Genomic DNA, 26,628 nt, shown 5'->3' on the forward strand with positions numbered 1-26,628 from the left:
CATAACTGTATGGCTTTACTAGGTAGTGAGCCACGCCACGCTTCCTTCTGAATCGAGATGGGCAATAACATGACCTCTATCATGTACACAGGAATTTGTGAATTGGTTGCAAAGTGCTTTGAGCTGCTTCAGGGTGAAAGGTGTAACAGAAATTTAAAACAGAGGAGGAAAATCCTATTCTACTTCAGTAGCATGGAGCTGCCTGCAATGTTTGGTCTCTTCAGACTGACCAGATTACTCTTAGACAGATCTCCTACCTGTTACCTTGAAAATTGCATAATAAGCCAACTCAGACGATGCTTTGTTCACCCACCCACCACCATTTTACATATCCCTTTTCCTGGGGATCAAATAGTACGCTTGCATCTGATAAATCTTTTATGGAGCCCAACTGCTATTTAGGTTGAAATGTTTTGTAAACACACCAGCTTTCATGATGGCTCTGGGATAGATGCTACCCTCAGTGGAGACAGAACCTACAAAAGCTGGTCTGATCAGATAGTCAGATTCTCCACAGTGACAGACAGATGACATTTAAATAATATACAGAGCTTTTCTTCAGCTCCTAGTTGTTTCTGAGTATTAAGATGACAATGAACCATCTAAGGTGTTTCCCTAGTCTTTGCTCTCCTCTTAATACTTTGTCTCAGAAGAAACTCCATTACATTTGACCCCATACTCCATACATTTGACTATGTTGATAAACTGCAGCAAGTTCAGTGGATGGCCACCAAGATAGGCAGGAGCTGGGGCATTTGCCCTGTAAGAAGAAGCTGAAGAAACTGAGCTTGTTCAGCCTAGATAAGAGAGGCTTTGAGGGGAGGTTATCAAGAAGACAAAGCCAGGCTCTTCACAGCAGTGCATGGTGGGAGGACAAACTGACAGCCATAAATTGTAATTTTAAAAAGGCCTGACTTGATATAAGCAAAATCTTTTCCACCGTGAGGACAGTCAAGCATTAGAACAGGTTGTCCAGAGATGCTGTGCAATCTACCCTTGGAGGGTTTCAAGACCTAAGTGGCTAAAGCCCTGAGCACTCTGGTTTGATCTCATAGCTGACCCTGCTTTGAGTAGGAATTTGGACTAGAGATGTCCTGTGGTCCCTTCCAACCTAAGTTAGTCTACAATTCTGTGATGCTATAAATAACATACATTACAGCAGAACATATTCTGCCCCTAGTCCATTCCTTTCAGCTATTTTGTACTTTCAACTTTTCTACCAGTCTTTCTTTTGATTCAATTATCTTAGTCCCCATCATCCCATACCCAACAGTTAGTTTCCCAGGCAGTTTTTCGTTCTCCTCACCTTTTTTTGAAATATGGAGGCTGCAATAAAAAAGTCTTACTGAAGAAAAATGGCTAGGATTATTTCACTTCCTGCTGCAGCAAGGACTTTATGCGTGAAGATGGCTCTTAAAATGTTAATTAGCCTCTGCTCATAGCCAGCTCCATACCTTAAAAAGGAAAAATCACTTTCATTTCTGTAATATACTGATTGGGCACTTTCTTGCTCTTTGCACCATCACCTCTCCCCAGCTAACCACCCTCTCTGTGAAGCTTAGCAGTAACGAAAATTGAAATGTTAAAAGACCACAGTCTCCACTCCTTTTTGACCTCTCTCTTATTGGGAGCATGGATGCTTTTATCTGTTATGTGGTATTTATGTGCACACTGCAAATTTTGAGCAGGATTATATCACTGGTAAAAAAAGCTTGATCTGTAAAAAGACAATGACTAATAGTGAAACTCTGCAACAAGAATGTAAGGTCATATATAGACATGCTGACTGACCTAGATACTGTACCATCGATGCCTTTTTGTAGCCTGCTTATGTTGTAGGAGAGGATTGCTATTACTCAGACTGAAAACAAAAAAACAAAACATTTTTTAAATAGTTCACCTTCCTTTCACCCATCCTTACAACCCACTCAGTGGTGAAAATAAGGAAAGGCTCATTTTGCTGAGGAACAGGGATTATTTTCAGAGTTCTGTTCGCCTATTTGATTTAATCCAAGTGAGACTGCACATGAAAACATTAGGTGTGTTCCCTGAGAATGATCTTCACTTATTTGATTTTGGGAGGGGAAAGAGTGTGTGTTTATGCAATCTCTGTGGAACCTAAGTATCCTAAAATGAAATCAGAAAAGCAGAGGAACCTATCTGATGTTGTTCAGTCCTCTTGCAAATCATGTCATCTGGTTTATGCAGTTACCCACCGCTGTTCCTGGGGATATGGATACAGCTGATGGCAGTTCCACTCCCTTCAAACAACATTCTGAGTGAGATTGCTCTTCACCACTCTTTTGTCACAGTCATCGACTAATCTAGGGTGGAATTGACCTCGGGTCCAATCCCCTGATGAAAACGAGGCTAACTTCAAAAGTTAGAGCAGGTTACTCTGAGCCTTGTCTGCTCAAGTTTTGAATGCATCTCAGTATCCATCTCTGGGGAATAGCATTAGTAACCAACTGCCAGCTGGATTGCAAACCAATGTTCATTACTTTTTGAGCCCAGCAGGAGAGTGGGTTTTCTACCCACAGGTCCTTCCATGGTGAGTGACTTGATTTAACCAGCTTTCAGTAATCTTCTTGTTAATGCTATCTTATCTGGCCCATACAGAAATGCACAATTTGTGCTATAGCATAGCATTATTACATGTCTAACCTTTCTACTACATAGACCTTCTCATTCAAAGATCGTAAAATACCTTTTAAGTTCGGCTCGATTTCTAGGAAGCAGAATATTACTCTCACTTCAGATATGGAAAAATGCACTTGCTGACAGGTTAAGGGATGTGACTGTTCACACAGCGTCAGCGGCAGAGCTCGGAGACAACTCCGAAGCCCCGTGCCCTGCTCTAATCACTGGGCTGTGGTACGCCATTTGCTGTACAACTGCAAGTATCTGAAAAACATTTTTTTGCCATCACCATTCAGGTGGCCCAAAAATTCATGTACAGTGGAAGAGAGAACAGCCTCAGCGAGGCCAGCATCCAGGAGTGCTGCCAGAGCCTTACAGATGTCGCTGGGTTGCTCAGGGGCTGGTTTCCTGTCCAAATCACCATCCCATTTTGGCACCTTTCCAAAACAGCCCTCTGCTGTGGTCAAAAGGAACATTTGTGTTTGCTCCTGAGCCAGACGTTCAGTGCCAGAGCCTTAGTCATGGTTTTATTAAGACTCTGAACGGTCTCATTTTGCTGTTGAACTTTGGCGTATGTTTAACATGCAGCACGTGTGGTTGTACTGTTTGTAAGCTCTTTTCTCTGTTAAAGATACAGGCCACCGGCATTTCTTTCCACACGCGTCAGAAAGGAGAAAAAGCACATCTTAACTACTTGTAACACACAAGTACACAAGGAGAGAAGCCGCAAATAGAAGTATTTAACGATAGCATCCAGAGAAAAAAATGAAAATAACGCACACTTTCGTGCACGGGACGGCTGCTCGGGGCGTCCCTGCTGACGAGGGCGGGGGCCCCAGCTGCTGTCTCGCACAGGCACCACCCGGGCCGCGCCTCAGCGCCGGCCGCAGGCCCCGCCGGCAGGGCCCGCCGGCAGCCAGCAGGTGGCGGCCGCGCTCTGCCTGCGCTGCCCGCGCCGGGCCGGGCCGACAGCCGGGCGAAAAGCGGCCGCCGAGGCGGGGCCGGGGCCGCGGCCGCGGCCGGGAGCGCCTTTTTACCACGCCGTTCATCTAGAGACGGCTGACGTGCAGCGCTGCGGCAGCCTTCCCGCCGCTCCTCCCTGCCCCATCGCTGTTTGTCGTGTCTGTGTGGCGGCGGGCGCGGCGGCGAAGGGTCGACTCGGAAGCCTGGTAAGCGCCCCAGCCGGCAGTCGCGCACGGCATCCCGCCCGGGGCGTCAGGCTGGCGGGAGAAAAGCCAGGTTCAGCTAAACTTCAGAGCCTGGGTTTCCTCGGCGCTGCCTGTGAACTCATGCACGTGGCTGAGCGGGGAAAGCGGGCAGGAGAAATGTCAAGCAGATCCGAAGGCAGATTTTGTGTTAGTTTTTAGACCGTTAGAGAAAAATATTAAGGAGGGAAAGAAACGTTTCATTTTACCTCCAGCAAAACTTTTTTTGAAGTGCCTGGTTTCTATTTAGAGCCTTCTCTAGGTTAGTGGTGGGGGCACCTGTCCACATGGTGGGCCTAGTTTGGGGGCATCCAGACTCAGGATAACTGGAGTGAGGCAACGCTCCAATTCCAAATCAGGAAGAGCCAGTGCTGGCTCTCTTGTTTATTGAGCAACGGGAATAGCTTCCAAAGTCTGCAGGAGCCAGGATACTCACTTCTCTTCCCTCCACCTTTGAGCACTGGTTGTAAGGGTAGACTATGCGTTACAAACAAGCATCATCCTTTACATGACACTGTTCAAACACTGATCTACCCGAGGATTCTGAATAATACAGTACAGGAAACAATTCTGATGAACTATTATTAGAAAACTAGGAATGTCATGGATATGAGGGAGTCCTTTAGCTAAAATTATTGCCTAGTGTGCCTAAATGTCAGAATGTTAATAATCAGCCTGATTTTCAAATGTTTTTACTTAGTTTTCTAAGTATGGGTTTAGTTACTGGAATCGTGACACAATGATTTAAGGACATCACTAACAAAATTACATTAGTTATGGGAACACTTGCAGGATTGGAAGTGACTCAGCAGCCTGAACTAGTTGTTACAATGCCCTTCTAGTAAAAGGAGTAGACTGCAAAACCCATTACAGTTGCAACCTCTCACTGGCAAATTGCAGCCTCATTAGTAATCTTGGCAAGATGATGGGGGTTTTACATTACTGATCCTCTTGTTAGCCCCTCAAGTGTGTGACTGAAGCGCTCTTTCGGGAGCAGTTTGTGGAAGTGAATGTTGTAAATATATTTCCTTTATAGGCAAACAGATGCTCTCTGTCTTTGGGGCTATCAAACCGGCACATTCACGAACACACAACTCACTTAAAAATAAATGGGAAGAGAAGGTAGTAGTTAAGCCTGCCAAAAATTAAGATTTAATGATAATTGTAAGCACATAAATTTTGTCATATTTTCCCAGTGAGCCAAGACACATGAAGTAACATAAAGTAACTTCCTCTCCTCACAAAACTGTCTCTTCAGTGGTGTGGATGTTCTATATAATTCTTATATATTACAAGGATGATGTATATAATTTTTTAAAATGAAAGAATAGATTAATGTGTTAATGACATATTGACCTATGATGCGTTATCATTACTACAGGGCAATATCAGTTGTTATCAGACAGGCAGTAGGTGGTCCTGTTCATGTACTCCACTAATACAAGAAATTTATATAATTAGGAATAGTTCTGCCATATGTGTTCACAAGCACTCCCTCGTGTTTCTCACACCACAGTTTGGCTGAAAGCGTGTGCGATGCATGCTGGAGCATTATTATCTCTCGACTGTGTCTGGGAGCTAGGAAGGTAGCAAGACTTTTCCCCTGCTGGTGGAGCAATTGAGTAGGGAAAAAAAAGAGTGGCAAGAGTAACAAAGCCAGGATAACAAATAAATGTGCTCTTACTAGAGTAGCAAGGAGAGCGTCATCAACTGGTGATCAAAGCTCATTGTGAGGGAAGGGTACCCTTGGTTTCAGTATTTGCCCTGAGAACAGGTACCTGTTAGTAAAATCTGTAGGGCTCAAATACATGTCCATGTGTGTTAGGATCTGGCCAGGAGAAAACACCGCCTAATAGGACAGCTGGCAATGGTCACCCAACGTTCATAAGCTGTTCAGAGTTCATTCCTTCAGACTATTCACCCTCATTCTCTGGCTGAATTGTCAGTTCATCAGCTTTCAGTGCAGGGTAGAGACAAACAGCTATTGGGTTCTAAAGGTGAAAATGTTCAATCTAATGTAAGGACAAATTCCAGTTTTTCTCATAGAATCTTTAAACTGGGCTGTTCTTTCCTTAGGTTGACCTGGGAAAGCTGTGGAGCATCCGGGCAGGCTGCTTCCACATCAGTGGAGCACACTGGTAGCAGTTTAACACATTTCCCAATAATTGCCCACAAATGCTTTGTGAAGGACAAACAGTTCCACAAAGCTTCTCAGATAATATTACCCCTGACTGAAGAGCCTCAGAAGGGCTTCTCTGCTGAGGAGAAAAAAATGCCACACCAGGCGGTTAGCTTGTCAGGGGCTGTAGACAAGGCGTCTTAGCCACACCGTTCAGAACTGTTTCTCCTCTGTGTTCTTCCTCTGTTCATTAGGTACTGGCCTCTGGGTGTCTTCTGCTTTGAAAGAATTAATTATTCAAACTCTGCCTACATATCTCTTTTCAACAACAACTAACCCCATTGTGTTACAAGGACAAAAGCCTTTGGTAACAGCCAGGACAGATGCCTGAAGCCAGGCAACACATTTCAGAGGTGTGCCACACCTCTGTGTTATCAAACCTGGTTTTATTGGCAGACCTCATTATCTTTGATATTTTAATTGAAGTGCCACACTTGAGGATATTTTTGTGGTTCAAAAACCTCATATTCAATTATTTTTTAATGCCTCATTACAAAGAAAACCTGGAAAACATGATCCAACTGCAAACTAAAAGCTGAACAATCCAAAGAATACAAACTATGTCATTTAATAAAAGTCTTGTTTGAGGACTTATTATTTATCTTTTGGTGTGTTTTTTAACATGTTGGGGATGGAAACACTGCTGTGTTACTCAGCCAATATCCCTGCTGGAATGCTCTCTTCTTTCCATAGTGACACTATGTAAGCCCCTATCTCAAGGGAATGTGTAACAGTGCAGTGCCAAGATGCTGTGCTGAGATATTTGTGCCTTCATACTTCCTTTTCTGCAGGGCTTTCTGCCTCTAAAAAGACATCTGAGTTACTTTCCCCTCTTTCTCTCACTTCTTTGATCTGCTTGATCATTATAGTCTAACCTATTCTTAATTTCCTCTTGCTAGCCCATTTTGAAAGCCTCATGTATGATTTCCATTTGATAAAATTGCCATTGGGATGCCCTTTCTCTTCCTTTAGCATTGAGCGTCATCACTCATGAACAGATGCTGGGGAGGCAGATGATCTTTCAAATGTAGCAAGGAAGACTAGGAGGAGAGTGCCTGGAGGCAGATTCAACCACTTAGAAGCATGTAGTCACACACCATGGTGTTAGCTTGCTTCGGGTAGGGAGGGGAGTGAGAGCTGAACATCAAAGTGCAATGGAAATGTACAATCCTTAGTGCCGTGATTCCTCCTTTCATCTGTGCTTTTTCTCCTGGCAAGGTGTTACAGGCAGTTCTGCTTTCTATGCCACCGAATAGATTCAAGCTTCAGTGAATGTAAATGGAGCTCCTGGATCTGTTTTTTATCCTTTAGAAGTTCTAACACTCACTAAAATTAATTTGAGATTGAAAATATTTTCAATCAGCAAAGGCAGGTACAGGCAGTCTTTCTAGGACAAACAAGGCTCAGGTATTCTTCAGGCTCAAGCTGCAACAGGATGGGGAAGAACAGGAGAACTGGGAAGAATCCGTCCTAGGGGACTCCTTAGGCCAGGTCAAAGTCATATGCTGCGTGGTAGCGATAGACTGGCTTCTGGGCCAGAAGCTTTGGTGCAGAATCCTGCCTGTGCTTTTGACGCTGTGTCTCATCCCAACTGCAGTCAGCTGAAATATTTGAAAAAGATGTGGCAAACAACATGTACCAAATTTATACTTAGAGCTCCCTTTCTGGGTTTGTACTGGGAGCTGGGAACACCCCAGCACCAAGCTCATGTAACATTTTGTGAAGCAAAAGGCTACTGGAAGATAACGATACCCACTCTTTTAGTTACATGCCCCAGAAAACACAATTTACTTCAAATAAGGTTTTAACTGGGTGAAATTACTTAACTGCTGCTTGGGTGGGATTTGGACGGCAGAGGGTGGCAAAGCACAGTTCGCAAACGGACTCGGGGTGCTGGTGATGGGTGCTGGTGATGGGTGCTGGTGATCAGCCTCCCTGCGGCCCGGGCGGCTTCCTGCGACTGAACAGGGATTTAACATTCATTTCCAGTCTTGAGCTTCCTCATCTGTCGCATGGGATCAAGATTTATTCCCTGATCTCTTGTTGCCAGCGCTTTTGCTTAACTGCAGACAGCCCTGCTGTGCTCTTCTGTCTTGTCTTTCATATTCTGTTTGGGTTTTACCATACATTCAGTTACTAGAAGAAACATTGCCATCATTATTTCCTTGTACAGCCCAAACGCCTGTTGACTGCAGTAGGTGTTTGACGAGGGTGAGCAATTTTGTAACGTCTCTAACCCTTTCAATGCTCCAAAACATAGACCAGTACAGGAGAAATTGCTATGAAAGAAGAAGGCTGCGTGTGTGCATGTGTATAAAAAACTGAAGTGTAATATAAAAAGTATAATATATGTTAACATAGCAAGAACTCCAAACTGAAGGAAGTAGAGATCTTAACGCCAATTCTTAAAGTTTTGTCAAGAAATTCCAGAAGTACTTACTAACTTAATTATTTGGAGCTATACCAACAGACAGCCTAAAACAAGTAATGTTTACTTATTGCTGAGGCACTTTTTACTTTTGTGAGTAGTCTCAAAAATTTTTCCCATCTGTGGAGGCCCCGCCTGATTTAAGAAAGACTTCTCTAATGTGATGTGAGCAGTATCTCATGAACTGTGGTTCAAGCTGTGGTACAAACTGCTGCTGGCAAGCTTTTTGAGTAATCAATTGTCCACAAAAGATTAAAGAAAAAAAAAAACCCTGCAACTTACAGCTTTCAGGGAAATCTAAATAGATACTCTGTAAAACTGTCTTTGTGTGTTAAACAAATTTGGCTACAGCTGCTGTATAATATCAAAACCAAAAGTTGCTATAGTTCACAGTAGGCAATGCTCAGTGATATAATATCAGTTAATTTGTATCGGTGTCCTCCCAAGAGAGAAAGTTCTTCAGTCTCACTTGTTTAGGAATATAATCTTTCTCTGATCTTTGCAGTGAGGAAATAAAGGAGTAGATTGTGGAGGCACAGAAATTAGAGCAAGAAAAGACCCATTAGACCATATAGCTCATTAGTCCATCCCTAAAAGGCTACTCTGCAGTGCATTCTTGGGTACTTTGTCCAGTATACATAAAAACCTGGGAGCATGGAAATAATGAAGGAGCAATTCTAGTGTGCAGAAATGTCAGTCCTTTTCTCTCTACTTTGATCCAGCTATAGGATGAAGCAAAGCAGTAATTGCTGCCATTATAGAGAACAAATCTATTTGCATTTCTACAGTGCTTCAGCTCTAGCTGTGAATGTCTAATCAGTCCTATTGCTGGAAAAATATTTTCCAGCCTCTTGTCAAATCTATGTCTGATTGCAGTGCATTACTACATAGCCACTTAACTCCACCCGTGTCCTGGCCCACATCAGTAGAGGGCTGTGGTGAGAATTTTTGAAGCCAATGCTGGCGTGTATGAAACATAATATAGTGGTGTCAGTGGTTTGGTAAGTATTCTTTTCACCTCTAATAGAATACTGCCCAGCATAACATGCAAGGGTAACTGTGCTGCTAGAAGAACTGTAAAACGCTGAATAATGCATGTAGAAAGATCCCATTGCACACTTTTACAGGAGTAAGGACATTTACCCCAATGTCCTTACTAGCTTTAGCCATAATAATTACATTGCATTTTTCTCACCCAGGCTTCCCCTGAAGTTCTGATTGTAGGCTGTATTTCTTGTTCCCTGTTCTACTTGCTTTATTGGAGCGATAAGCACTATTGAGCAACTGCTATATTCTGATGCAAACATAAGTGCATAATGTGACACATACTTATAAATTTACCCTGAATCTGAGTAAGTTGCACGTGCTTTTCTACCAATCAGTAATGTCATTCTGCCTTCACAAATCTGGAAATTTAAGGTCAGTTTAAGCTTAGTATGCAGTTCTCAGGTCTGATATAGCCCCTCTGTTTCCATCACCCAGCACGGAAGTGTTGTAACCTGGCCATGTTAAAGATCCCTATAGGAAAAGGAGGTGGCTGGAACAGCACGGAACTGGCACACTGTCAAACTGCTCATGTGAGCAATGGATGTGCTAGAGGTGCAGACAGATCATTCCTTACTCCTAAATTCCAGCTCTGCTCGCTCCTTGATAGCCCTTGGTTTAGCTGAAAGAGCCCTAATATACCAGGAAAAGGGAAAATGTCGTTCACTCATAGACTTGGTGAAAAAAAAACAAAAAATGTAACTTCCAATGAAATAATCAGCTTGTTCTTACAGGGGAAGTTGAGTTTACTTTCCTCCTTTTTATTATCAGTTAATTTATGTTAGTAAACACTGTGTCTTATAAAGCATGGTATCACATGGATTTGGTTTACTGATAGGCAAATGTTTATATGATTCATCTGACAGATTTGTTCATGCCTAGAAAAGAAAAGGGGACTCTTTCTCCATGCTCTTTAAATAGTGAAAGATCAATAAAATATACAAAACGTGTTCAGGGCTGTGTCAGGGACTGACAGTCATGCCCAGTGAATAGCGATGTAAGTCCAAAGTTATTCATGCAGTTACTCCGCATTTACATCCTATTGACAGGAATCAGTGACTAGGAGCAATATTCAATCTGAGCAAGTGAAGAAAAGGAGACACAGCAGTTTTTTAGTGTTATTTTCAGCTAACCAAATCCCATATGCTTGCCTAATTCATGTTTTTATTTAATTTGATAGGTAATTCACATGAGTTAGGCAAAAATTATTTGTCCCCTGGTTTGATGTTTTTACATACACATTTAATAATTATATCCCCTGTAAGCCACTGTCACTATATTAGAGCTTTTCCAAAGTCAAAATCTTTTATACAAATATCTCAATCTTTTCTCATCAAAAACATTTATTCTTCATATATTTACAAAGTAAATTTTCCATGTGAAAGCAGCCAATACGTCACAACTGCATTTCCATTTAATCAATTTAATTATCATTCATTTGCCTCACCCAGGAAACATTTAAGGCAATTTTCCACTTAATCATTTCAACTAAAAGCTACAGTAGTAGCTTTAGATTTTAAAGATTGTCAAACCTCATCCTGTAGAATGGGCAATTTTATTTGTTAAACAAGACACACAACCATTATGAAGACCCTGTAATGGGAATAGCGTGTCCTGTAACTGGGCATGTGCAAGCCTTGGGGTTTAGAAAAGTGCCCTTCATGAGATGCATCGAGTCAATCTGTCCTAAAGATGTTACTTCCACAAACCGTTCAGAAATGCTGTGGTAAAACTCTCTTTTATACATCTGACTTGTGCCTGTGTAAGTCTTCTTAATCAGATCCTAGTGCTAGTAAAATAAAATTCTTTAGAAGGTTGTTCTGCCTTCAGGGGAAAGAAAATGAAAAACTGGAGAGGGAGTGAAGCAGATCTTGACACATCTGTAGATTTATGCTAGAGGTTCAATCATATATCGTACAGGATCCTATAGGTTTATATCCTACAAACCAGAAGGAATAAGCAATAACTTCCACCTGCTGCCTTCTACTAGCAATAACTAACCAAACTTCCCGGCAATTCCTAAGCTTAAACGGGACCTGTCCTTGGATGTTGTCAGTGAGGAGCATGGGTTTAGGATAGAGCCACAGAATGTACTGCTGTGTGGTTGGGGTTCGTGCAGTATGAACTCCGTTAAAAGAAGAAAAAAAATAATTTCTACCTCGGGCTTTTTACAGGGTTAAAGCCTGTGAGGCAGAAGTTTATGGATCACTTTGGTATGGTCCAGATCTGATAAAAAGCAGCATGCACTCTGAATATCTAGTATATTCTTGGTGGTGTGGACAGGAGGTTTTCATTTGCATTGTCATTCATTACCTTGAACTTGTCAGTTGCTTTTAAACATACTTAAAAGCAGAGAATTAGGGAATGACTTCTCTAATCCTGTCCCTCACACTCTCCACAAAGAGCAGTTGCCTAACGTGCAATGTGTTTGGTTATTATTAGTCTTTGCCCCAAGGGATTTTTTGTGAAAAGGTTGGAGCAAGTTAGTTTAAAGTCCTCTTGAGGCTGAAGGTAGATATTTTTAGCAACCAATCTGGCAGAAGTTTTGAGGACCTTCTTTCAGGCCAGTCACTGACATAAACCGCTCCCTGAGGCTGCCTGAGGAGTAGGGACTAGAGTGGACAGTGAGTGTAGAAACACAAGTCGTCTTATTTCCATCTGGTTGCCCAGTATTCACTCTTCCCCCATTCCCAGTGCTCCTCAGGTATGGTAACTAACTGAGCTATCTTTGCCATAGACGTTTTGTGGCATCAGAGAGAAAAAGTCAAATCTTCAGCACAACATTGTCATTATCATAATTAGCCATAATTAGAGAACTGTTTTAACAGATGCCTATTTGATGCATTTTGATATTAAAAAAACCAAAACTACAATGAAGAAAGAGCTGTGTTCTATGGAGCAGAACCAACAACACTCTGTGAAAGATCTGATTAAAATATTTGTGTACCTACTGAACAATATAATGTGTATGATACAGTAATATAATCAGATTGGGGAAGATACAATTCTCATAATACTGCAGACTCATAACTGCAGACTCAGTTACAGGACACTGAGACTTGTCAATTTTTTTATTATTACAACTTCAGAAGCCACAAAGCTATTAAATAAGAGTGTTTTAAAATAAAAATACAGTAGCACAATAGTGGGCTTCTTTGGGACTCTGCTGCTATCTTAAATGTATTAAAAGAATATTTCTATCCAGCACACCAATTAAAGATAGAAGTATAAGCAGGAGATAACCTGTTTGCCACAAGTTAAGTAACAGTGTTTTGAAGCTCGTGTCCTGCTGACTCATTCCGAATCATATCAAGACAAATACTTTCACTCTGAGAATTTATTTACTGGCCTAGAAGGTTCCTATTTCTGGAAGTTTATCACACTAGTTTCACGTCACATTAGACCTATCTGTATGCCTGTCATTCAGTTAATTTCTAATTTTTTTTTCCAAGAAAAAAAATTGCAGTTTTCACTTGACCAGTGAACATCATTGCACATTAATACTCTTATATCCCTAGAAACAGGAGCTAGCCTGGTCACAAGAAATCTTGTCATTCTCCTCCATCCCTGTTTGCTATAGCAAGGATACTGTTTAAAAAATAAAACCAAACTTAAAATATTTGTTAAAGGTTGGATGGGTTTCTTCTCCCATCTACACACTTACAGAGATTCTCAGGCTTTCAGAGGTCTACTTTTTGGATTTCAATTACTAAGGAAGAAAATCTGGCACAAGACTGAATCGTATCCCAAGAGGTAACCACACCCTAGCTTAGAAATGTGAAATTTAGGGTTGGTATTCTTAAGTGTCCCCAATTTCTATGGGAGATTGAACCAAGCCCAGGCAGATATCTGAAAGCTCTCAAGCCTTAGCAAGGTCCCTGTCTGTCCTAAAAACATTCAACTGTTTAACCAAAAAATATATTTTACATTTCAAAACTGCACTATAAATTAAATGTACATCTAGGGTACCCGAGAATCTCCACTTACGGTATGGGTATGAATTCATCATTTTTTGTTCTTGAGCACTTGTATCACTATTTGACTGAGCTAATCCAATAAAAATGCTAACATGGTTTCAAACAAGTTTCTCTATAGTTCATTTCATGCCCTGTTTTACAGCAGATTATTCTCTAGTCTGATTTACATTATTCTGAAATCACAAACTGATCATAATTATCTTTTAATGGTAATACAAGCTCATTTAAAGGGAACATTAGGTGCTCTAGTGAAAACCTACTGTAACAGGTCCTTGCAAACATGAGATCATGGGGTTTTTGTATTTTGATGGGAAATATTAAATGAAAATATTTTCATATTTTATATGTAAAATTCAATATTTACACTGTATTTTAAAATGTGGGGCAAAAATATTGCTGTTTCAGAATCTTTGGGTGTTTTTCATTCTGAAATTTAGAGAATAACTGAATTATTCATTAATTAGTTCAGAGTGAATAATAGCCAGAAGCATGAGTCTGTCTTCCACATAGACTGATAGCAGAGTAGTATCTAGTGATGTTTCTACACTTGGAGAGGGAGTTCAAAATACTATTGGTTCTCACTTTCTTGACTCAAAATACTTTTCTTCTGAATTTCTGTTGAATCAGACTTTTATTTTTCCTTTTAATCATTCAGGTCCAGAAGGTTTGAAGACTTTCCCTAGACAGGTCTTTTATACTAACATTCTCAACTGTCCTGAAACCTATTTCTGAAAGTAGGATTCTACTGTTACATGGAGTTCTGAAGAAAACTCATATAAAAGTTTTTTTGACACAGGGAATGTTCTTGAGGTTGAAAAGAAAAGACAAAATGATCCTCATATATCCACCTGTCAATATAATAATGAGGTGATACTCAATGATATTAAAGATTAGCACATTTGAAGCTGATCAAAGGTGAAGAAAACAGATAAAAACTTTTATTCTTGGTCCATAGCTAATCTGTGATACTTAACACTATCAGATGTTGTTAAAGCCATGGATTTAGCAGAGTCTTTAATAAAGTCAGACATTTATATTGATAATGAGATGGGATTAGGGGTCTTCACATTTCAGAATACAAAGCACCCACTCATCTGAGAACTAGAAAGAAAATTCTGTTATAGAAGGCAATTTTATAATTGGCTGAAACATGTTTTCTTGAATTTACAAAAACTCTTGAATGTTTTGACCAGGCTAAATTCTTCAGGATATTAACATCTTGTAGGTAAAGAAAGAACTTTGCATGTTATGATTGCTATAATGATGATAATCTTCGAAATAACTCATTGGTGAACTGAATTCATCACTGACTGAATGAATTAGCCAATTAATTAGTGAATCTGATTTACCTGACACCCTGACTGACTTTATGTTTTAACTCAGTATGTGACAGCAGTTGTGTAATCGGAGAACTCAGAATTATTGACATCTAATGACAATGTTTTTAACTCCTGTAGGTAATACCCTGTCACTATCTTATTTTCCCACTGTAAACTAGGTATTTTCAGTTCTTCTCTTTTCATATGGAAGAATCTTAGTGTCACTAATATTTTTCTTAGGATTCCGCCACCTTCTGTACAACAGTGATTTAGGCATTTCTAAAATAATCTACCATTATTGTATCTGGAAAATCTTATACTTATGTCTGATTTTTTTAGATTTTATTTTTACTGTCATGAGGATATCTGTCTCAAAATATGCATGTACGATTGTCAATTATTCAGTGTCTATTGGAGGTTCTCTCAATTAATAATACTAAGTAAAGTAAATCTCGATGTAATGTTTAAATCTTTGTAGTGCAATAAAATATTCAGTGGCACTATGATTTGGACACAGTACAGTTGACGGTGTTTCATGGCTCATTTGCCCAAGTAATTATGAGATTTTAGTGATTTCATCACTCGAAGATCAAGTGCAGCTTTTTCATTGCAAAGAGATTCAGGTTTTTATGTATATAGTGTCTCTGATTTAAATGGAGCTTAGGAACACAGGGATCCTAAAGCTTTGTTACACTCATTAGAGGAATATTAAAAACGCATTAAATAATATTGTGCAGTTGTGAGCTGTGGTGAATTGGTTTGTATGTTTTTGATGCAAAATTTAAAACTATAGTACAGTAAGGGCTATTTGAAAGTCAGTCTGAAAAAAGTTTTTTTTTTTAAAAAACAAACAACCTGAAATACCATTTATTGACAGTTTCCAGCTATGTTTGGTGACCTTAACTAACTTTTCAGCTCGTGTAGGTCCACACCTTACTCCCTTTTTTTCACTCCTCACTTTTGCTACATTGTTAGCATTACTTAGCAAAATCTACAATTGCACCTTGAAATTTTGAATCTGGGCAAAATGTTTTTTCCATTTTAAAGGAAAGCATCTCTATATCTCAACAGATATTTTCCATGGTCAAATGTACTACAGAAGACTAACCAAAATAAAATTCATAGTGACGTGTAGCAATTCTTTACTTTCTTGAGCACGACTCCATAGGAGGTTGTTTTTAAGTAAGCAAAGGCTCAGACATTCAGGCTTTCTGACCACTCAGGCATTCTGCATAGTCTCATTCAAGCCAGTCCTAAAGCATCAAACACAAATATGGTTGGTCTTTCCTAAAGTCAAAGGACTTGGCTTACTCGGGCATGACAGCCTTGGAACTGGGTAGAGATACAGCAAAGGGTGCAGATACAGCAAACACAGTAACCTCTGAGCTTGCTTTCAGTGATGCAGTGATGACAAACTAGCACAGGCCTCTGCTACCATCTTGCATATACGCGCCTTGCTGAAGCTCACGGCTGGATATGTTTGCATGTGTTTCCATTGATCTCACCCAGTTTCAGTGTAAGGACAGTCTCTCGCTTTGGTCCTGTACCAATAAAGGTGGGTTGTAGAACCTAAGATAAATGTTTTCAAGCATGTTTCAGATCTCTTCACTTTTTCTGTTACCAGTGGCCCCCAAATTGACTGATATAGAAACCTGGGCTGGCTTTTTTTCATCCACGTTCAGTATCTGTTTGCTTGATTGTTTGAATAGCTCTGAACAGCCATCACTTTCCCAAAAGTCCAATACCACAGGAATATCTAACAAGCTAAGCTACCTATAGTACCACGGTTACTGAAACACAGTCTTTCTTACTCATACCGACATACATAATATCTCTGAGGTGTAAAGTGTGTTTCTCTCCATTAAGCCTTCCCATCAAAACTTCTGATTTAAGAAGCAAACAGAAGATAATCTGTGACTACTAAAAAAATCTTGGTGGTAGATCTTTTCCATTGCTCATTGGGAAATGCTAAGCAAAAGCACTTCTTACATCACCTAATGTCCTGCCAGGAGCACAGCTGTGCTCACTTGAACTGTTTATCAGATCTATAGATGCTAAAGCTATGCATATAGTTCTAATAGTTCTATAGTTCTAACAGTTCTATAGTTCTCAGCTGTTGAACAGTCATTGTGTGTCAGGTAACTAGGTATGCAGTGGATTCGTAAAGCCAGTTTCTTTTCTGTTCTTCCAGTTATTTCTATAGCCAAAGGGGTTTTCTTTTTGTGCAATTTATACAGAATAGCTTGAGGTAGATTTATTATTGGTTTATTGTTACCTGAGACACTGTGCTGAGGTTTTCTCTTGCTTTGATTAGTTAGCAGATGATTTATTGAAGAAACCCATGATAATACCCTTTCTAGTGACAAAACTGATTTAAAAGATGACAAAAAGAAGAATATACTAGTTCACAGAGCACTTTGAAATAATGAATCACTGTGGCCAAAACATTTGATGTGAAGCATTCCACTGTATAGAAAAAATTATAGGAATATATTGGTATGGTAGAAAAAGAAAGACCAGAATAAAGGAATAAGTATCTCATTTTCACCTCTACTATTTCTGTTTTTCAGTATACATTTTAAATTCTGACTAGTGACTTTTTATTACTGTTGTGATATCGATCAGTCAATGACTATGTTACTTCATACACAAGCAAGAATAAAATCGTCTACTTTTCCTATTGCTGATTTATTAATATTACTATTCCTTGTGAAAAGAAAGAAATGCAACTCAGGTTTTTTCATTTTTTGCTTGCATGATTACAATCTGTAGCTATGTTCAACTAGCTTCCGGCTACAAGATAATCATGTCTAGATAGAGTAAGATTCTTTAGGGAGTTAAAATACGAGATGAAAAATTCTCTGCAGATTAGAAAACATATTTGGCAAGAAAGATTTAAATTACAAGTCTCATTCATGCTACATAGCAGAACTGCACAAACACTTTAAATCTGGAATTATGCTTTTTAAACCTTTAACACAATAAAAACCCTTCGCAGTGAGATTCAGCACTGATGTTGCAATGAATAACAAAACTGAAGAAAATATGACTGCCGATAAAATCAGATGGGGCTGTCCATATTGAGAATATGGTGTGTGTATTGTACATCTTCACTGTGCAGTTTCTGTTACATTCTAATTATGTCCCCTACAGCTTTAAATTAAGAGTAGATTCTTATAGAACTGATAGGTTTTCCCTTTAGCTTGCATGTGAGGATGCAGTTACTTATCAAAGAAGCAGCATCCTATAAACCAACCTGCCAATTTGTATTTATTGCCATAATTTTTTCAGTTTGCTCTAATGCAAAGGGATAGGTGCTGTGATGCCAGTTTATGCAAGCTGAGGATTTGGCCAGGATTTTTTAGGAAGCAAAGCTCAGCACAAGTTTTCTCACCTTACTGCACCATCCAGGCATATTTTTACCACAAGAGATTTGTAGGATTTATTTCAACTTGTATTTGTCTTATCTCTGTGTACATGTACCTAAGGTACATTATGAAAGGTAGCTTGTCTGTCATTGTCATCTTGTCCCCCTTGGTTCACTGTTCACGCACATATAGCCCCTCTCAACAGTTCTTTTGGACACCATGTTGTCTTGCATTCCCAGAAATGCTGGTAACTTGGGTTGTTTTTTTAACAGCTGCATTTAGGTATAGTACAGCCTTTTGTTATATGTTTAGATGTCAGGTATGCTGCTTACTGACATGTTTCCTATATGGCCTTTCTCATCCACCTATATGGCTAAAACTCTTGGTGGGCTTTCATCTTTCCTGTCTTGATGACTCCAGTATCTTTGTCCTTCATGGATGTGATCTGATGCCATTTGTGGCTATTCACAATGCTTCTGTTAAAATCGTTCTCCCAGCCCCTTGGCAGCGTCTTTATTTGCATCTTTCCTCCAGCCTCCCCATTCTATTCTGCATCAGACATACCCTTCTTGCCTCTACTTTAAAACTACAGATTATCTCTCTTCTACTAGCAGTATGCTGACAGAAGTTTTACTATTTAGAACTTTCTGACAACAGCTTCCCAAAAACCCTCAAAGCAATTTCACTATCTCTTTTTAGATCCCTTCTTAAAACCGGCTGTTGCTAAAGGAAACTCTTGCAAAAAATGGGCTTCTGTTGAGCTGCATCTAAAGCTCTTCCTGAGCGTTTAGATAGTTTCTTGTGTAGTAATTACTCTGTAAGTCCTTAGGAGAGGGCTCTTTTTTTCCTGTACAGTTAAACAGCAGCTAGTTCAAGAATATCCCAATCCCAGAGCAGCCTTCCTAGAGAGCAGCTTTATAAATAACTTCACCGGAAACTTCCAGCAGTACCCAGAGAGCCAATGTGCTCTCCAAACTCCTTTCCTCAATGCATGGCAATAAAAGGTTAGTAGCAGCAGAACTGTGGTAGTAAAAAACCTGGACCTCTTACATATGGAGATTCTTCCCCCTTTTTTCAGACAGGCAAGCTTTAATTCAGTCCAGCTTCAAAAATGTAAGCACAACCCAGTACTCAGAATCATTAAAGCCTTGCAGAATTTTTGTTCTGGTTCTTCAGCGCCTGTCATTTACTTTGAATTTTGTCAGTCTAAAGTTTATTTTGTGTTGTTGTACTGAGATTTTATGTGGTCTACTTGCCGATTCGTACGGGAAATTATGGTAGTTAAAGCTCAGTTTCCCAGAAGATGATTCTTACTTCAGTAAGTCAAATATTTATATGGCATCTCCTCTATTGTGTAATGACAGCATTGTATGTAGCATTTTTTAGAGATGAGGCACTTTGTAAGTGCCAGACTTGCACAATCTGGAAAATTCTGAATTCTCCTGTGTTTCATTACATTACTGTTTTTTTCTTTTCCTGTTGAAGTGGCAAAATACTTGCTCTAGCTTGATGGGTTCCTCCCCGCACTTTCAAGTAAGGATGTTTGGGTGTAGAAAATGGCAGCTCTCCTGCAGCAAAGCTAATCTGAGTTTTATTCTTCTATTGTATTACTTTATTAATATTCCAAATCATAGAATCATTTCAGTTGGAAAAGACCCTTAAGATCATCGAGTCCAACCATAAACCTAACACTACCAAGTCCACCACTACACCATGTCCCTAAGCACCACATCTACATGTCTTTTAAATACCTCCAGGGACGGTGACTCAACCACTTCCCTGGGCAGCCTGTTCCAGTGCTTGATAACCCTTTCAGTGAAGAAATTTTTCCTAATATCCAGTCTAAACCTCCCCTGGTGCAACTTGAGGCCATTTCCTCTTGTCTTATCAGTTGTTACTTAGGAGAAGAGACCGACACCCACCTCTTGACAACCTCCTTTCAGGTGGTTGTAGAGAGCAATAAGGTCTCCCCTCAGCCTCCTTTTCTCCAGGCTAAACAACCCCAGTTCCCTCAGCCGCTCCTCATCAGACTTCTGCTCTAGACCCTTCACCAGCTTCGTTGCCCTTCTCTGGACACGCTCCAGCAACTCAATGTCTTTCTTGTAGTGAGGGGCCCAAAACTGAACACAGTATTCGAGGTGCAGCATCACCAGTGCTGAGTACAAAGGGACGACCACTTCCCTAGCCCATGACCAAATCAGTTATTCACAAATATTTTTTGCAGTACGAGCCATCACTAGGTCCAGCTGAGAAGTCTTCAGTGACTGTTTATTACTGATCAATTTACTTGCCACTTCTTTCTAGAGTACAACGTTTCTAATCATCTAGTTTCTGATCGCACAAATAAATTGCTGAATTTGCATATTTATTCATGACAATAAGAAGTTTATAAGGAGGTATGGCAACCCCAAATCACCTCCCTGCTCTGTATTGATTTTATGTAGCTCCTTGAACAGTCATTTATTCCTAGGTGCAAAAAAGACATGGTTTGAGACACTTTGTCACCTAGCAGAATTCACAGCTTCAAGTTACCTATAAAAAGCTGGATGGACAGAGCAGGAAAAAAAAAAAATTAGAGTTCAAAGTGTAGGCTCAAGCTCAGACTTCTGTCACCCAGGATGAGGACCCAGATCACCTGATACCAGGTCACACTTTCACATTCATGCACTTTCTAGCTGTTCAGTTTAATGAATAACGGCTAATGATAAGCAAGGTAGAGTAGCTTCTAGGCACTGGGAACCTAGAGTCTCTCTTTGGCATGTTCTTAGTATCTAGGAAAAATGAAGGTGAACAAGATGAAGCAGGGTTTTGGATCTGAGGCTCACATGTCTTGCTCTAATAGAGTTGAGTGAAAAGGGACTGCAAAGTGGAACCTCTTCTTTTTCATTCAGCTTTAGGTTTTGTGAGGGCCAGGTCTCAGCATCTCTCTAACAGACCTCACTGGCAAGACAGGTAATTTACTAGTTTGTGAATCCCGAAGGATCTTTAGACAACCAGTACATGCATTATATAGTGCTGGACAAGCCCCCCAGGAAAGACCTGTTGGGAGTAAAGAGGCTTTATGGATGAAAATTAAGGGTAGTAGGGCTCTGAGGCAGCAGCTCTGAGGATTCAGATCTTCCACATAAGTAGAAGTCTCCTATCTAAGTCCTTTCATAGATCTGTGCCTCATTCTTTTTGTTCCACAGAATACTACTTGCTACTTCATTTTGGGAAAACAAAAGACCACTATCTCAAGTGGCTAATACAGTGTTCTAAATGATGCACACTTCACAGTACAAATGCAAAATCCAGACATATACAGAAAATAGCAGTTACTTTATAAAAAAAATGTTTATTATCAGAGAAGTATCACGTAGAATACAGAGATAAAGGTCCCATAGTTTAAGGGGCAACCGCTTTCCCAAAGAACTTACAATATAGATTAAAAACAAGATTAAAAAAAGTATATGAAATAAAATTACTTTGCAAGTGCATCTTAAAGTTAAGATTTTCAAAGCCACATTGGAAATTAGGGTTACATTGATTTGCAGCTCAGCTTCTATTTCCTTTATGCAGCCTTGAAGCTCTCAGTTCTGATACTCAAAAAGAATAAAAAATAAAATTTAGTATTCTAGATTAGTAAAAAAGTAAAAAGTAAAGTAAAAAAGATTATTTCACAGATAGGAATCAGAAAGATGGAAGTACCATCCTACTAAACAGATTCAGAGCTTCTAGTATTGTTGATTTGTGTCAATAGCCTACTCTGTGTCAACAGTGAGCACGGGGTTGGGAATGCGTCCTAGTGGGATGGGAACATTCTGGAGGAAATTCAGAGTCACTGACACTTGACTTATTTACAACTGTTTAACAGATATTTTAGTAATATTTTTGAACATATATATTAAATGGATTGTTGAAGATTAATAAAGCAATAAGATTTACTGAAACTCGGTGGGTGTAAACTTGCTAAAAATAACCTAGATGTATCAAATGAAATGACAGCAGCCCTAAAAATCAATAAGACTATTTTTTTCAATTGTAGTTTATAATAGCAATAGGGTGCTTCCTTGGGAATGGTGTTTCCTTGGGATTAATGTCCTCCTGTCATTGGGGTATGCTTTCCTCATTGGATTTCCATTAAGAACAGTTATGTTGTGTAGTACTGGATGATGTTTAATATCACTATCAATGGGAGCTCAGGTATCCAGCTGAGATCCAACTTTTCAATATGTAGTGGAGAAGTCACACTAGATCATCAACTAGTACTCTAAAAAGAGTTGTTACTAACATTTCTCATAGATAAATTGCTTTATTGTTTAAATTTGACTATATATTAGACTCTCACCTGAATAATCTCTGTCACTGAAGACAATTATAAAGCCAGAATGACATTTTTTAATAATAAAAATTTACAAGCTGGAATACACAGGGTTAGAGTCTGATCTCAGTTTTACCAGTCTAAAATGCAGAGTAACTCCTGTGATTCAGAATTGGAATTTCTCTTAGTTCTAATCTGTAAAAATGAGAACAGGATCTGATGTCATGTGCACAATAACAAAAGCAATTGTATTAAAAATGTAAATTTAAAAAACACTAAGCACATGACATAGCTTGTGATATATCTAGAGAAATACAATAAGGTAAATTCCCATTTTTTTAGTGGATGTGTGAGTATATCCTGTATTACGATGAATTTATTAGATTATTTTCCTGAGAGCAAACTCTTGGCTGGTATAAACTGCCATAGTTCTGTTAATTTTACAAACATCAGAAAACTTACTCCAGTTCAGAACTGCCCTTTGATTTCTAGTTTTCAAAACAGCCTCTTGTTCAATGGCCTGTTGTGTAGTTTGGAGACCATGACATGAAACCAAATTTTGGGATGACTAGAAAATCATAATTGAAAATTAAATAAATTACTTCTGTTTTAAAGTTATTTAAAGTTATTTTAAAGTTATTGTAAAGTATTTAAAGTGAAGGGGGGGTGCATTTTGTATGGGTGTGTCTAGTAAGAAATCACTGGTAAATTATGATTAATGATCATTTTAATGTATTACCTTCATTAAAAATATACAGCTTTTAAAGAAAAGATAAATCAGCGTGTTTTAAAAGTTAATTTACAATAGGAAATTACTTCTGTGCGTGTTTTCATATGTGTTAGATGGAGGAGGTAGAAGTACAGATTCTTGTTTATTTAAACTGGCAGTTTCTCACATAATCCAAATGTATGTCTGCACTTAGTTGGGTTTATGTTTGAAAAATTGGACCTTTGCCATTTTAGCATTACCAAAATGTATTAAGTAGTTCATGAATTTAAAAAAAAAAAAGCATGATATTCTGAGTTTGCTCTTCTCTTTTCTCTGCTGGATGAGGGTTAACATCTCAGTGATTAAATCAGCACTGTTGCTTAGTCCAATCTTCAGTTTTATTTCCCTTTTCAGTGCAGCCAAGAATTGAATGGTATGTGAACTAAGACCAAGTTCTGTGAGTCTTCGACTGTACTAAACTTTATAGCAAATTTAGACCTCCTTTGTCAATGAGAGACTCCTGAATCCAATTTTGTCCAGTTCATCTGCAACTTTGTACAGACAGTAAGCAGAGACATACTGAAAATATTTGGTAATGTATAAGAAACAATGCTAAAGACCAGGATTTAAAAAATTGTCATGACTAAATTTGCCAGATAGTCAAAACTTAATTTTATTTATTATTTTAAAATATTTTTAACTGAGTCAGAAGAGTATCTCTGGTCAAAACGGCAAGCAGGTTTGGGCAGTTATTTCTAAAAGGCACGCATGTGTTCACTTCCATTACTGTTGACTTTTGAGACAATTGCAAATCGGGATAGCAGCACCACAGTCAGTTTTTGAAGAACTAATTCCTTAAAGCAAACATATTTGTGCTGGGGAGAAAAAAACTACCTGCACTGCAGGGTCTTGAATCGTTGTTCTTTGGGAATGGAGAGGAAGTGAGCTCATCAATCAAGGGGACCCACAGCTGCATGAATTGTTTTAGAACAGTTGGTGGCTGTTTGCTAGGCAGCTTATGTGAATACATACACAAATAGTTAGGATCACTGGGGAATTCTGTGGTGACCTATTTGCTTCCCTCTTAATATAATAAGTTAACTATACTTCAGAAAACCTACAGCTTGGTAAAGTATCTGAAAACAATTTGTAATTAACTCTCAGGCTGTTTGTTTAGTAGCACTTTATCTGCCACTCAGATCTTCTGTACTTACGTGACTTCAGAAACGTCTTAGGAGTATAGCTGAGGGCAAAATGTGGCTAAGTATGTGAATGCATGTAGCTCTGTTTAAATGATTTTTTTTTAATTCTGTAGTTAGAAGAGCACAGTTGTCAATTTACATGTTGTGTTTATGGAAAAGGTATTGAATGCAATGGGGTTTTTTATTAACTATATTGGAAATGTAGACAAATTTAAAAATCTACAGGTTCTAAGAAGTGCATTTCTTTTTTCAAGATATTTCAAGATTCTTGTTAGAATACACATCTCAGATAGCATTACCTAGTTATATAAAGCAATGATAACATTTCCTGTGAAACTAGTGAGGATTTAGCAGTGCATTTTGAAGTGTGACTTTATTGCCTCACTGTCATTGTGAGTTTTTAAATATCTGTCTCATTTGGAGACCTTATCTGGAACTTTGAATACAGCTAACATTTAAAAGCTGATAGAATAAAACAATTCGTTTAGAAATATTAGAGCAAGCCACAGAGTTGACAGTAGAACTGCCTTTGTTTAAATGTTCTACGACATTAGACAAATTAGTCTTAATAATGTCTGCTTAAGCTTCTTTCCTTTTGAAAAATAAACAGCTAGAAGCATTGTCCTCTGGTACTGGCAGATGAAAATTATTCAGAAAAGTCTTTGCTTTGGAATTGTTTGTGATGTTTCAATACAGTACTTGAACAGTTGAATAGGAAATAGAATTTTTATATGATAGCAGTTTATGTTCAGTATTCACGTGATATGTTTATTTAAAAGAAGCTGAAGAGAATAAGAACCTGCTTAATACTGTAAATTAAGCATAAGTGTTATATACTCCGTCTGAATGCCTGTCTTATCTTCCCCCTGACAGGTTGATAACATACGGTTTTGTGAAGGCCATGGTACACATTGGCCAGTTAAAAGGATGGGAATTCCACTTCACTGACTGTTTATTTTTTGGATCACTGATGTCTGCCACAGATCCAGGTAACCGTTTAAAATAAATTACTTTTTCAAAAGTCAGAAGAGTAAATAAGAACATAACAACTGCATGTGCCATAGAAATGTTCAAAGTCTCTGTTCTTGAATTTTTATTCCCATAGCTGTTACATGTCTGATATTCTAGTAATCATAAGTCAAATTGGCTCCAGAGATCCCTTGTGTTTGGTTTAGTAACTGGTTTACCTATGTTTAGCTCACAAACTTTATAAATGAAGTTCTGGGGATACTGGAAAAATGTTCTCCAATCTTCAGGACACCTATCTGCTCATTGCTGATATGAGAACTGCTGTAATGCTGGAGCCTCATGGTTAATAATTTAGACATTGCATTCATGTGTGACCTAACCCAGTTTAAAGATATGGGGAACGCAGCTTTTGGATTTGGCCATATAAATACTGTTTATAAGGTATCAATTTACAATTTGACTGCAGTGTTTCATGATAAATACAACTCTAAAAAGATAGATACCAACAGGTTGACTTGAATTTGCAGATATGAGATTTAAAGCCTAAAGTTACAGTAAATAGCCAAGTCTGGGACACAGACTCAGTGAATTTTGGAATCACAGAATTACAGAATCATTTAGATTTGAAGGGACGTCTGGAGCTCTTCTAATCCAACCTCCTAATCAAAACAGGTTTCACAGATTTGTCCAGGCTTTGTTATGTTGAAAATGTTAGTAAGAGTACTCTGATATTAAAAGGAAAGTATTGCTTTTTGCATCTGTGGGACAATAGTGAAGGAGGAGGTGAAAAAAGGATTTTTTGATATGTTACCTACAAGGAGACAAAGTACAAAGTCTGCAAGGCTACACTGGATTTTTGCAAAATTTTCAGTTGAGCTGTTACAGGAAGCGGAACAGAAAGCATTTTGTGATGCACATGACATGCTGCATTAGTGTTAACTACCCTTGAGAAGCTTCTCTGAGAAACTTATGAATAAATCTTTCAAATTCATGGCTATTTAAAGAAATGCCAAAAAGCAACACTGTTCTACAAATTTGTTCCATTCTTTAAACGAACCTTCAATATTTAACAAAAGACTTTGAGCTTGTGATTTATCATTCTGATGGCTTAAAAATACGGTGTAAAACAATTTATTTCCACAAAACCGGTTGTTGCAAGATTGCTGTAAAAGCTGCATCAAATTGTTATTCTCACATTAATCCAAGCATCCAATATGCTGCCACTTATAAAATTGCCCAACTACTTTAATAAGATTCAGCACATGATTGGAGCCTATCCTCAGAGCAA

The 26,628-nt window shown here is 38.9% G+C and overlaps 1 protein-coding gene across 2 annotated transcripts in view; it reads left to right on the forward strand.

The window, feature by feature from the left end:
• The window catches only part of SLC9A9 (solute carrier family 9 member A9), a 250,212-nt gene that overhangs the window by 59,906 nt on the left and 163,678 nt on the right, over window positions 1-26,628 (forward strand). For both annotated transcript variants that reach the window (XM_075507217.1, XM_075507218.1), the window contains exon 9: window positions 25,245-25,360. In XM_075507217.1, the coding sequence (XP_075363332.1) occupies window positions 25,245-25,360 (116 nt within the window). The remainder of the gene's footprint in view (window positions 1-25,244; window positions 25,361-26,628) is intronic.

Source organism: Mycteria americana, chromosome 7 (genome assembly GCF_035582795.1).
Source record: "Mycteria americana isolate JAX WOST 10 ecotype Jacksonville Zoo and Gardens chromosome 7, USCA_MyAme_1.0, whole genome shotgun sequence".
NCBI classification, from domain to species: domain Eukaryota; kingdom Metazoa; phylum Chordata; class Aves; order Ciconiiformes; family Ciconiidae; genus Mycteria; species Mycteria americana.